The sequence below is a fragment of the Frankliniella occidentalis genome, unplaced genomic scaffold (assembly GCF_000697945.3).
Source record: "Frankliniella occidentalis isolate FOCC.00 unplaced genomic scaffold, Focc_3.1 Scaffold92, whole genome shotgun sequence".
Lineage (NCBI taxonomy): Eukaryota > Metazoa > Arthropoda > Insecta > Thysanoptera > Thripidae > Frankliniella > Frankliniella occidentalis.
Genome location: NW_026267221.1, coordinates 239,577 through 251,170, shown reverse-complemented (window position 1 = coordinate 251,170; position 11,594 = coordinate 239,577). Strand labels below are relative to the sequence as shown.

Here is an 11,594-nt window from a genome sequence, read left to right as displayed (position 1 = left end):
GTCCCTAGCGGCGCCGGCTGTAGCTCCCATCACAGTGGGACGGGTGAGGTGGCGGTAGCGCGACTCAGTAGTGAAAAGAACTGTCTACAGATGGCACTGTGCCCGGTTTACCTGCGCCGTACCGTTTACCCGCTAGGGGCGTTCAAAGTCGCAGGGGACAATCACTGTACCCCGGACAATCACTGTATCCTCTACCCTACGCATCGAATTTTTCCGCGCGCTGTTTCTCCGTGACCGGAGGACGTCTCTAGGTTGTCTTCAGGATGTCTGTATTTTGTCTTCTCGATGTCTCTTTAGTGTCTCCCGGATGTCTCTATAGTGTCTCCTGGATGTCTCTATAGTGTCTCCTGTGTGTCTTCACAAAGTCTCCTCTCAGTCTCTGCGTTGTCTCCGGGCAGTCCCTATAATGTCTATCGATAGTCTGCTCGGTGTCTGCATGCTCGCTATAGGATGTCTTTTATTGGCCTTAAAAGATCTTTTCTAGAGCCATGCTAAGTGTCTCTGAGTTGCCGCAGCAAAGGCTCAGGCGTGGCTTGAGAGACATCGGCGGAGTCTGGACGGAGTCTCTCAAAGAGACATCCTAAAGGCACTTTTTTTTGTACGGGTACTTTCATAAGAATATCTGAGAACATCATTAGCTGATGCATTTGCTTTATATTGATTCGCAGGTATACACTCAACGGAACTGCGAGATGGAATGTTTGGCGAACCGCACGGTTGAAGTTTGCTCCTGCGCAGCAATTTTTATGCCAAGTATACCGAATGAATAACGATTGAATGTTATGTTATTTTTATGTTTGTGAATAAATAACTATTCTTTTGCAGTGGCAAAGCACCATAGAGTATGTGAAAATCGAGATTGTTACCTCCAAGTCATGAAAGGTGAGAGCTAAATTTTTGTTTGAGGTAGGATGAGGATGCTCTACTAATTCGAATCTCCACTAATTGTACACGTACTGCCCGTTGAAAGAAAACCTAAATTGCTCCTGCCTCTCGAGTTGTACAACCCTGGAGTACGAGACCTCCGTGAGCCACTACAACTGGAAGCGCGAGTACACCAGGAACAATTCTGCCGTCCAGGAAGTCTGGTAAATTTTATTTTCAATAAAAATATATTTTAAAAGTCGATAACTATGTCACTGAAAAGGATTTTTTTATTTCGATGTGGTTATGCCTAAACAGGGGCAACATTTCCCGTATCGCTGTCAAGATGAAGGGCTCAACTTTCACTGTCATCGGTCGTACAGAGTCGTACAGCCAACCGGAATTCCTCGGTACTAATGGAACCACATTGAAAATCCTACCTCACACGCCCCTTTTGTTGGCTATACTCACGGCTTCGCCTTTTGTCCCCCAGCCGACTGCGGCGGGCTGCTCGGCCTCTTCAGCGGCTTCAGCCTCATCACCCTCGTCGAGGCCTTCTTCCACCTGGTCGTCCGCTGGTGGTGCCACACCTTCAGCAAGAAGAAGAAGATCAGCCGCCGCAACAGTGTCAAGAAGACACCACACGAGTAAAGTTCGTCCGTAAAGGAGTAATACTACACAAAAAGCAAGAATTCCAAAACTATAATGAGTTTTATGATAATAAATTTTGAGCGCTTCAAGTTGTCTTCCTTCTTTTCGTACCCCCGACTGTCGCCAACAGGAAAAAGCCACTTTCGTTGAACTCTTGCTCGTGTTGTGAGGCCCTTAACGACGGTAATGATATGGCCACGCCCAAGGCCGAGGCCCGGCAGAGGTGTGTGCGTGAATGTCAGGGACTCTTCTTTCTTTCGTATTACGGCTGATTCCGGAACAAAATTTTCAAACAAAAAGGCTCTATTTTATTTGAGAATCTCTCGTTAAGGTTTTGAATTTTTCTGAACTAAAAAATTAAATACATTTGTCGTATAGGCATATCGTGGAATTTTTCAGGGCAATCCTCGATTCGCCCCCTCTGTCAGCCGGCCGTTAATAATACGCCTCTATCTGACCATACGGCGCCTTAGGGGTCGTCCATAAATTACGTCCGTTTCTCTCAGATTCATTCGGAGAGTTACTCAAGCTCGCCGCCTGCGGGACTCGGGGTAGGCGACCCCGCAGTACACGTATACACTGCAAGTAAGATGTAGTCTACCTATCAGGCGCTATCACTGTAATGCCAACTCTCGACCATGTTCACTTCAACTTCAAACTTCAAAAAGGGTTATTCCGACGTGTTCAACTGAACTGGAGCCACCCATTATTCGGGTCATGCCGTCAGGCCGTGTCCGGCCCATCCCCTGCGGTAGGCTAGTGCCATCCCGTCCGCCCGTCCGTGGGTTCGCAAATGCTGGCACCCTGTAATGAGGCACGCTGTTCAGTGTGTGTACATGGTCGACAGTTGGTTTCACAGTGATGGCAGCTTGAATAATAGACAACGTTACATGCATCGTTTTATACGTTTATTTCTACGCATTTCTGCACTGTTTTCGTGTATGTGTATGTACACGATGTCTTTGAGTTGGTTACCCCTCGCCCTTGGCACACAAGGGGGCCGGGCGCGGCCCCAACTGAAGGACGAACCCATCGCAATCCAGTTGTGAGGGTCGATTTTGACAGAGACTGTCAGAGACGTCGCCACACAACTTTTGCGGTAGCTCGTGTGACCGCAGTACAGTACGGTCCGCACCTTTATATGCAGGTAGGGTCATTTCATAAATACGAAACGCACAAAGGAGCCTAAAGGGGCAACACAAACTCGTCAAAACAACATTCTGTGATTCAAAAAATATCTGGCTTCTTAGCTCAGAATAGAAAATGTTGGCGATCTGACGAGCAGGCGCCATCTGCCCCGGGAAGGGGGCTGCTGGTGGGGGCGGGGCAGAAGGGAGCAAGGGGTGAAATAAAAATCGCAGTCTCCTCCCGGCAGTCACAACAGTCTAGATAGCCGCCTTAGGATGGCGGGCCGGGCGGCCCGACATGAGAAATGGGTAGGGGGCCGGCGCGCCGCCCGGCCGGCCCGAGGGGAGCGGGCGCTGGAGCTGGAAGTTAGTCGCCACATCCATAAAACTCGTATGGAGCCGGCCGGGCTGGATCGAGGATGGGCTGCTGTTTTGGCCGGCCTACAGTTCCGTGGGGGCGGCGCCCCAGGGGTCCGGAGGGGGGCGGGGGATGTTTTGGCGGGGGGCGGCGCGGGAGACGGCGCGGGGGCGGCGTGCCGCGACGCTCCGCGACGCCACCCCAGTCTGTCTGGCGCGCGCCGCGGGGGCGGTGGAGAGCACTGCATCGCGTCGCGACGGAGCACTGGAGCAGAGGGTGGCACGGCGGCGCAGACAGAGGTGAGTGAGCACGTGCACTCACGGCGAGGGAGGCGCGCCCAGCGCCATGCCGCGCGAGATTTGATGGAAGGGCCAAATTGCTGGTGGTTGGAGTAAATTAGCACTTCTCCGAAGGCTGTAAAACTCCAGTTTCATGGCGGGGCCGCTAACGCCCGGCACTAGAGCCGCGCTCGCCACCCTGACAGCGCGCCACCCTGCCGCCGGGGCCGCCGGTCCCTTTCGTTCACGGTAAAAGAAATTTCCTCCAATGGAAACGTCCGGATTCTTTTCTTAATACATTCAGCGTGACTGGGCGCACTACAGAAAATATAGACCGGTGGACAACAAGTTTAATTATACTCTTCATGATTCTTGTTGATCCAAATGATAGAGGTCTGGAAGTGGTATTTACTGTCAGTGTACTCTTGATGTACCAGGTGGGCGGAAATCCCTGTTTTTGGTTTTACACTTCTGAAATATTTCCGACTTGGTAAGTAAGTTACTCAATATTTTTTTCAGAGCCAGCAAGTGATTCGGTGTTTAATAGTGTTCCAGAGCCGATCCGGTGACGCTCGGCGATATGGCATCGCCCTTAAATCGTTCCGTGTGGGTCACGCCGGGAGGCTAGCCTCTCCTTAAACAGTCCTCGCGCGATTGCCCCTCGACTCCCTCCCTCCGGCGAGCAGAGCAGGTACGGCAATGTTCCCCGCGACGACCAACAAACGCGTTGATGAATGGGCTTGAGTCACTTGAGTTAATTAAGTCCCCGGCAGGTGCTGAAGCGCACCTGCGCGTGCCGCCGGGGCCTCCCGGTGCTGCGGCGCTGCTGCGGCGTGCCGGCCCCAGAGGAGCGCGCCGCACGCGGACCGGGCCGCCGCCGCCGTGCCCTCCTCTCCGCCGTGCGGGCACGCCTCCCCTCCGGCGCCACCGTCCGTCGTGCTGCCTACCCCGCGGGCGGGGCCCCCCAGTCCAGCAGGCACTGCCGGCGCCGAGCGTCGAGACGGGCTCCGGGACCAGCGCGCCGAGCCACCTGCGCCTGACCTGCAGGTAGTGCTGCACTCACTCGGGTAAGGCGATTTCCACTTGGTTTAGCCGGTTCAGGCTTAGAAATCATCATCAATACTGTCTTGTGTCCACGTGTACCGATGCCATAATGGGCGGAACGGGGTGGGGGAGAGGGAGTGGAGGATATGCCCACCCATCGGCTTCTTGGTACCTTGCCACAGAGTGCGTTTAGACATACCATGAAGGCTAATTAAACTACAAGTTAACTAAATAGTTGTGTGCAATATGTCTCCAATGTGTGGAGCACAGGATCAGATGCACCCTGATTGATTGAAATAGTGTTCTACTCCTCACACAGGGGTGTCGCTGTACCCCATCGGAACAAATACGTGTACGCCTTGCAGACGTGCGTTGCCCGTATTGCACTGCGCGGCTTCAGGCGTGCATTCGGGCTAATGAGGAAGTTGCCCGATAAGAGGAACAAGAAGAAGGTAGCATTGAGGAGGTGGCGTGGCGTAGTGCCGTCCCTAAACTGCCTAAACACAGCAGAAGATGAGCTACAGTCTAGCAGAGGTTAGGGTTAGGATGCGTGTCGTTAGATTTCAAACAGTTTAGAACGGGCCTACGCATCTAGCACTTTGGTACCACCTATACCAAAGTTTATTACGACAGTTGAGTCATTGTCACTGAGTTAAAATAGTACCAATGCAATATATCCGTACACTAACCTAAACAACGACACCGGGACGGTTTAGAGGATTGTATAAACTTACTTTTCCGAAGCCAAACTTTGCAGAAGCACTTTTTGACACAAGATGGTTACACCGGTCTGGTATGGACCCAATTTTTCTTTAAAGATTCTACGAAACTAGATTCATTATCACACATCCACTTGCGACAAAACACAGTATGGTCGCCCGGCGTTACGATTTGTTTCGGGACGGCGCTACGCCACGCCACCTCCTCAGTGCTACCTTCTTTTTGTTCCTCTTAACGGGCAACTTCCTCATATACGCGTGCGTTTGCTCCGACGGAGTACAGCGACCATCCTGTATTGAATTCAAGTATTACTCTTCAGTAACAGCCACTTTAATTTGTATGCATTTTATAAGTTTTTCCGTACCAGGATGTTTACTGGCTCTTTCGTTCTTTTTTGTTTTAGTCCCCTGAAAAGAATTCGGCATGGGGATTCTCCGAAGGAAAGCCACTGTTGGCTGGTAAGTATAGCTTGGATTGGACGATGGTAGCCAACTAAAAATAAGCATCCCAGTGAGAAATTTTTCCGACGATATCGTTTCGACATCGGTTTTCACGTCGTAATCGACAGAAAAGTGGGCCTGAAATCGACGGCTTTTCGACCGTTGACATCGAAACAACATCAAAACGACATCGTCTGTCGCAAAGCCGTCGATTTCAGGCCCACTTTTCTGTCGCTTACGACGTGAAAAACGATGTCGAAACGATATCGTTGGAAAAATTTCTCACTGGGATTCCGGTAAAGCTGAAATGCAAAAGGATGCGGAGAAGAAGGAAACGGAAATCGCTATGCTTAACATGGTAACTTCCGTTTGTTTGTTGCCTGCATTCTTCTGCATTTCAGCTTTACCGGAATGCTCCTACTCCCCAATATTCCGCTTTTTTTTCCAGTCTTGACCTTACGATGACAGGTCGACAATATAGTGGACTGCGCTAATTGTGTAAAATGCAGGTGGGCCGGGTGCCCTCTCCTCGGGGAGCGAGTATCCCTGCGGAGAGGGGCCGGCCGAGGTCGTGGCGCGGCCGCTTGCTTCGGGGTCAGGGGTCATCCGTAAAGGACCGCATTGCCGTGTTTGGAGAAAAGGGCCTTCCCTCTGTTCTGTGGTTTCCGGGTTTGGAGTACTCCCCCCCTCACGTCCAGTTGTGTCCGGCTCTAGGCTACCCTCCCCCTTTTGTACTTTTGTTCTTAATCATTGTAGTGGGAACGGTGTGGTTCTCCAGCGGGACTAATAGTCCCTTTGTACACCACCTAAAAGATCAATAAATTCAATTCAATTCACCCCTCCCCAATTACCCCCTCGCGAAAGGACGGTCCTATGGACGTACCCTTGTGGCTGCCTGCATTCCACACGCGCACGCAACCCCCCCATCCCCAGGGATCATTCTTTATTTAACAGGTGTAGCCAAGCGTTAACTATACAGCGATGATGAAAGTAATCAGTTAGCCTACATTACCGAATGTTGAAGCCGCTGCTCATGGTCCTGCGCGCCCTGAGCGACGAGCGGCGCTGATTCGAAGAGAACTGATTCAATAATGAAGCGATCCGATCCTCACCACCTCATTGCCGCTCTGCAGGGCGGAGGAGAACACGCCCCCCACCGTGTTGGACTCGTCTTCCAAGCCGGAGACCAAGCGCCACCCCCGCATCAGCAAGAAGGACCGGTCCATCTCCACCGAGTCCAGCGTGTACCACACGGCGATCACCGTCAAGGCCAGCTGGAACGAGTACTGCAACTCCACGGCCATCCACGGCGTGCGCTACTTCGTGGAGGAGGGCAGGTCTCCGTTTGAAAGGTGCGGGCGGGCGGGCTTCCTCGAGACGCCTTCAGCCGCAAAGCCAAACTACCCGTAATAAGTATGCTCCTCTTCCTCTGCCCTCAGAGCATTCTGGGTGCTGGCGCTGGGACTGTCGCTTGTCGGCTGCTTCTACCTCATGGTGAAGGTGTACACGAAGTGGGAGGGCTCCCCCGTCATCGTGTCCTTCGCGGAGACGGCCACGCCGATCTGGAATGTGCCCTTCCCCGCCGTGTCGGTGTGTCCAGAGACCAAGTCGCGCCAGACCAAGTTCAACTACACGGGCCTATTCCACGACCACTTGGACTACATGACCGCCATGGCCGAGGCCGCGAAGAACGGCACGAACGAGACGGAAGTGGTGGACATCAGTCCGGACGAGTAAGTCATCTCTACTCTGCTTACAAAAGACTCAAGGTGTTTGCCATTTCTGTATCGTATGTGCCTCAACTTTGATTTTAATATGTGCAGTCAAGCCAAGCTCAATACGATCTCACTTATCTGTGACCAACACGTGTTCACGCAAGGGAACACAACGATAACACCAGACGAATTGGAATATTTAAAAGAGGTGTGTATTTCTAATGAAAATAAGTAACGTAAAAAGTGTGCGCTTTCTAACACCCGTTTTGTCTCTTACCGAGGGGTAGGTGGCGCCACCGATAGACGAGGTGCTGTTCGTGTGTATGTGGGAGGGTCAGATTATGCCAAACTGTTCTGGGAGGATGGGCGAACCGCTCTTCACCCCCTTCATGTCGGACGAAGGGCTCTGCTACACCTTCAACATGCTCAGCAACCAGGAGCTCTTCACCTCTCTCGCGTGAGTGTCCGGCGCTTGTCCAGGGGAAGGTCACGCACGTAGGGGTGGCGGGTTAGGCAACTTGCGTAGCAAGAAGGTAGAATAGCGTGACACGACTTCTACTACAAGCAAATCTAGGGTACATGTGCCCGCGCCTCCGACCACCTCCTCGCCTGCTGCATGAACAGCAAGTGGGATGGACTGGTAATTTCTCACTTGGGCATTGTGCACCGTGCAGAGTGCAGTACAACGAGACGGAGAGCCGCAACTCGCTGGGTTGGAACCTGAAGGAAGGCTACCCGGAGAACGCGAGCCTCAACACGTTCCCGCGGCGCGCGCTGGGCCAGGGCGCCAAGTCGGGGCTGTCCATCCTGCTGCGCGCCTACAAGCAGGACTGCGACTACCTGTGCCGCGGCCCAGTGCAGGGCTTCAAGGTGAGATTCCAGGGAGTCTCCGGGCGGTCCAAACCAATAGAGCATTCCGGTATAAAGCTGAAATGCAGAAGAATGCGAGAAAGAAGAAAACGGAAATCGATAACATTGCGACTTCCGTTTTCTTGTTCCATGCATTCTTCTGCATTTCAGCTTTACCGGAATACTTTATAGCGGGTATGAACCGCCACCGTGTGCCTTCCCCAGGTCCTGCTGCACAACCCCGCCGAGGTGCCGCGCATCAACCAGCAGTACTTCCGCGCGCCGCTCAACCAGGAGGTGGTGGTCGTCGTCAAGCCCTCCATGATGACGACCTCGGACGGCCTGAAGGACTACGAGCCCTCGCGGCGGCAGTGCTACCTCCCCACAGAGAGGCAGCTGCGCTACTTTAAGGTGAGCGGCCCGTGAGGGAAGGGGGCGGCGGACATACCCCGCGCTAAGGTAGATACTCCACGCCGACCGGCTGGGGGAATGCCATGCCCATGGCATTCGCCAAGTCCGGCAACGGACATGGACGGCTATATCGAAGATAAACTAGTGACAAATTGTTAACAAAACGAAAATTAGTAATCGCAATTATTTAGTCATAAGTTGGTACACCAGATACCAGATAAATCATTATTCGTTTGTCACCATAAACAGACAAAAAAAAAAAATAAGACAGTTCAGATCGGTTGAAACTCGAACTTGACAAAAACGCTACTTTCTCATGCTGCTAATGATTCATCATGATAATTTTTATGTGCAGGTGTACACTCAGAAAAATTGCGAGCTGGAGTGCTCGGCCAACTACACCATGAATATGTGTAATTGCACTGCGTTCTACATGCCAAGTATGTTTAAACAAACCTTTAACAAATTGAGACACATCGAGAAGCGGCATTCTCTCTATTTTTTATGAGTTTTCAGGATCATCGGGTATTCCCATATGCGGTCCTGGTAGCAGTAACTGTGTGAAGGAGGCCTCAGGTACTTCCCCCCTCCCCCTACGACTGCGATGAAGTGCCCCCGCGCTCCGAGTCCAGCTGAGTTTGTTTTTAATGCAACTTCTTAATACATCCTTACAGAGAGCCTGGTTCTGCGCGAGATCGAGCAGGAGCTGGGGAGGCAGAAGGGCATCGTGTCGGAGGACGACTGCCACTGCATGCCGGCCTGCACCTCCCTGGAGTACGACGCCCAGACCAGCCAGGCGGACTTTGATTGGGAGAACGTGTTCCAAGCGTACCGGACGGCCACCAACGAACTGGGAGAGGGGTGAGTAGTCGTGTCAAAAAATGTAGCAGCAGCTTGACGTTACAATCGCATGCATATATGGCTGCTCTTCTCCAATGTGTCTGACGTGTCTGCTGCAGGCTTGCTCTAGCGCGCGTCTCGATCTACTTCAAGGACACGCAGTTCATCACCAGTCGCAGGAGTGAACTGTACGGCCAGACCGACTTCCTCGGTGAGTCTTTCGACGTGTGGCAAACAGAAGTAATGTGCGACCTGCGAAGCCCTCTCTCTGCAACAACGACGTGAATGTGTTGCAGCCAACTGCGGCGGCCTGCTCGGTCTGTTCAGCGGGTTCAGTTTCATCAGCCTGATCGAGATCCTGTACTACATGACCATCCGTCTGTGGTGCAACGTGCACCGCGCGAACCAGCGGCGCGCTAAGGCGCTGTCAGAGATCACCGCCCTCGGCCAACTTGCCATGGCGGGCTCCTTCGACGTGGAGAAGCAGCAGCCGCGGCCGTCCGCACCCGAGATACCAATCAAGTCCTAGGCTAGGAAACTTAATGAACCGTTTCAACGTGTCAATTAAGTAATCAATCGAATTTCGTAATTTAATCGTTTATTGTTGTCGGAAGGATTACGATGAAGCAATAGATTTTTAACATCACTTTCTTTTTCCATCCATTAAGTCGCCGCGCCAAATTAACTGAAGAACATCACGCTCATATTCCGCTTGTTATTTGTTTTCTGTTCCTCTGGAATAAAGTAAATCTTTCTCTCGCTCGTTCTACTGATGTTGCCTAGTTGTATGTAATTGCCACAACTCATTTCGCGTGACGGCTGCACGCTGCTTGCCAGTGCGTGTGGCCCGGGCCACGCCGCTCGCCCTGACGCACGCCGTGAGTCACTGGGGGGGCACCGCCCCGACACCACCACCGACACCCGCAGCCGCGACATGGCGCTTTGCAGGCGGGGACAGATCATACCCGCGAGGAATAGCACAGCCAATTTTACGACGTGGTAAAGAAATTTATTGTCCCTGGTGGGGTATATGCTTAATGCAATTCCTACCAGGTGAGTACGAACGAATCAAGCACACGCGCCACATTTTCAGAACAGAATCGAAAGTCAGGTGTGTGATTCATCCCTTATGGAACGACCCTCACGGACCCAGGCTGGACCGAGGGGTCCTTCCCTCAAAAAAATCGGTGTACACCCTCAGAAAAAATCACGAAAAAATCAGAAAAAAATCAGAAAAATAATGAAAAATCGTAAAAAAAATCAACAAAATGTCAGAGAAAATCACAAAAAATCCAGTAAAATCGAGAAAAACAGAAAAATTTGTGTACGCTAGAATTGATAGTGAAGGGTCTCTCGGGCTGGAGCCGTGCGCGTGCGTGCGAGGCGAGGGTGCCATCGTTGGTTTCTCTCTGGTTTTTGTCGCTGCTCGCCAGCTCGCTCGGCCGCTGCCATGAGGGAGAGCCCAACCATACAGCCGCACTCTTTAGCTCCAAACCTCACCCGCGCTTCTGCCGCCTTCGCCTCAGATACGCCCGGGCCTGGGTCGGGCCCCAGCCCCTCCCTCCTCTCGCCGGCCGCCCCCCGGACCGCACGTCACCACCCCGTCATAGGGTTTCCCTCCCCGGCTCTTCCCTGAGCCGTTCGCGAGAAAAAGTACGAAGCGTATACAAGTAAGTGCACGTACTGTACTTACCGCTCCCTCCGCCCATACCGTCCCTTTCTGCTTACGCTGATGACGACGGCCCGGACTTTCACGAGAGCGTGTTTGTTTGTGCACATCCACACTCACACACACACACACACACAGCACACATGCACTTGATCATGCAGGTAGCAGCAAAAAGACTATCCGTCCGGGGCTTCTTCTCTCCACCGTGTGTGTGCGAGAGAGAGGGAGAGACCGAGCGAGCAGGAAGTCATCGCGGCGGCGGGCCCGACCCGAGACCACCCCGGCTCGAAGGTGTAATGCCCATCCTAAGCTCGTCCGTCACTGCCGCCGTCGACGGGACGGGAAGAAGAAAGGCACCACACAACGGCGCGCTGCTGCTGCGGCGCTGCTGCCCCTGATCCCCGTGGCGACTCCTTGGCCCGTTTCGAGATGGAGACGAGTCCCCCGTCACCGCCGCCATCCCCGTCCCCACACACTTGCCGCGGTTATCGCATCCAACATAACAAGTGGACGCGCTGGACGCGGCTGGACCGCGGGGCGTCGTCGGCTAATGGCTCCGGAAGCGTGCGCGCCCGAAGCGCGGCGCCACGCCCCATCACTCCTGTCAAACCAAACCGACCCCACCACC

General features: G+C 53.0%; 1 protein-coding gene across 2 annotated transcripts; it reads left to right on the top strand.

Moving 5' to 3' along the window:
- Positions 1 to 4,071: 4,071 nt before the first annotated feature.
- On the top strand, positions 4,072 to 10,056 carry LOC113215409 (pickpocket protein 28-like). 2 transcript variants are annotated; one of them, XM_052269447.1, is made up of 13 exons: positions 4,072 to 4,325; positions 5,446 to 5,500; positions 6,616 to 6,834; positions 6,922 to 7,215; positions 7,306 to 7,405; positions 7,485 to 7,654; positions 7,872 to 8,067; positions 8,272 to 8,457; positions 8,813 to 8,897; positions 8,974 to 9,033; positions 9,132 to 9,318; positions 9,417 to 9,508; positions 9,594 to 10,056. In XM_052269447.1, the coding sequence occupies exons 2-13, from the start codon at positions 5,466 to 5,468 to the stop codon at positions 9,824 to 9,826; spliced, it is 1,857 nt and encodes a 618-aa protein (XP_052125407.1). In that variant the 5' UTR covers positions 4,072 to 4,325; positions 5,446 to 5,465; the 3' UTR covers positions 9,827 to 10,056. The 2 variants fall into 2 exon arrangements, with proteins under 2 accessions (XP_052125407.1, XP_052125406.1); XM_052269446.1 differs by having other exon boundaries at positions 4,073 to 4,345.
- Positions 10,057 to 11,594: the final 1,538 nt, after the last annotated feature.

Bases quoted from the DNA above. Each gene is read 5' to 3' on its own strand.
- LOC113215409 (XM_052269447.1), top strand. From the start codon at position 5,466: ATGGGGATTCTCCGAAGGAAAGCCACTGTTGGCTG. The intron at 8,068-8,271 runs GTGAGATTCCAG...TGCCTTCCCCAG, and splicing joins GCCCAGTGCAGGGCTTCAAG to GTCCTGCTGCACAACCCCGC. The intron at 9,509-9,593 runs GTGAGTCTTTCG...AATGTGTTGCAG, and splicing joins CGGCCAGACCGACTTCCTCG to CCAACTGCGGCGGCCTGCTC.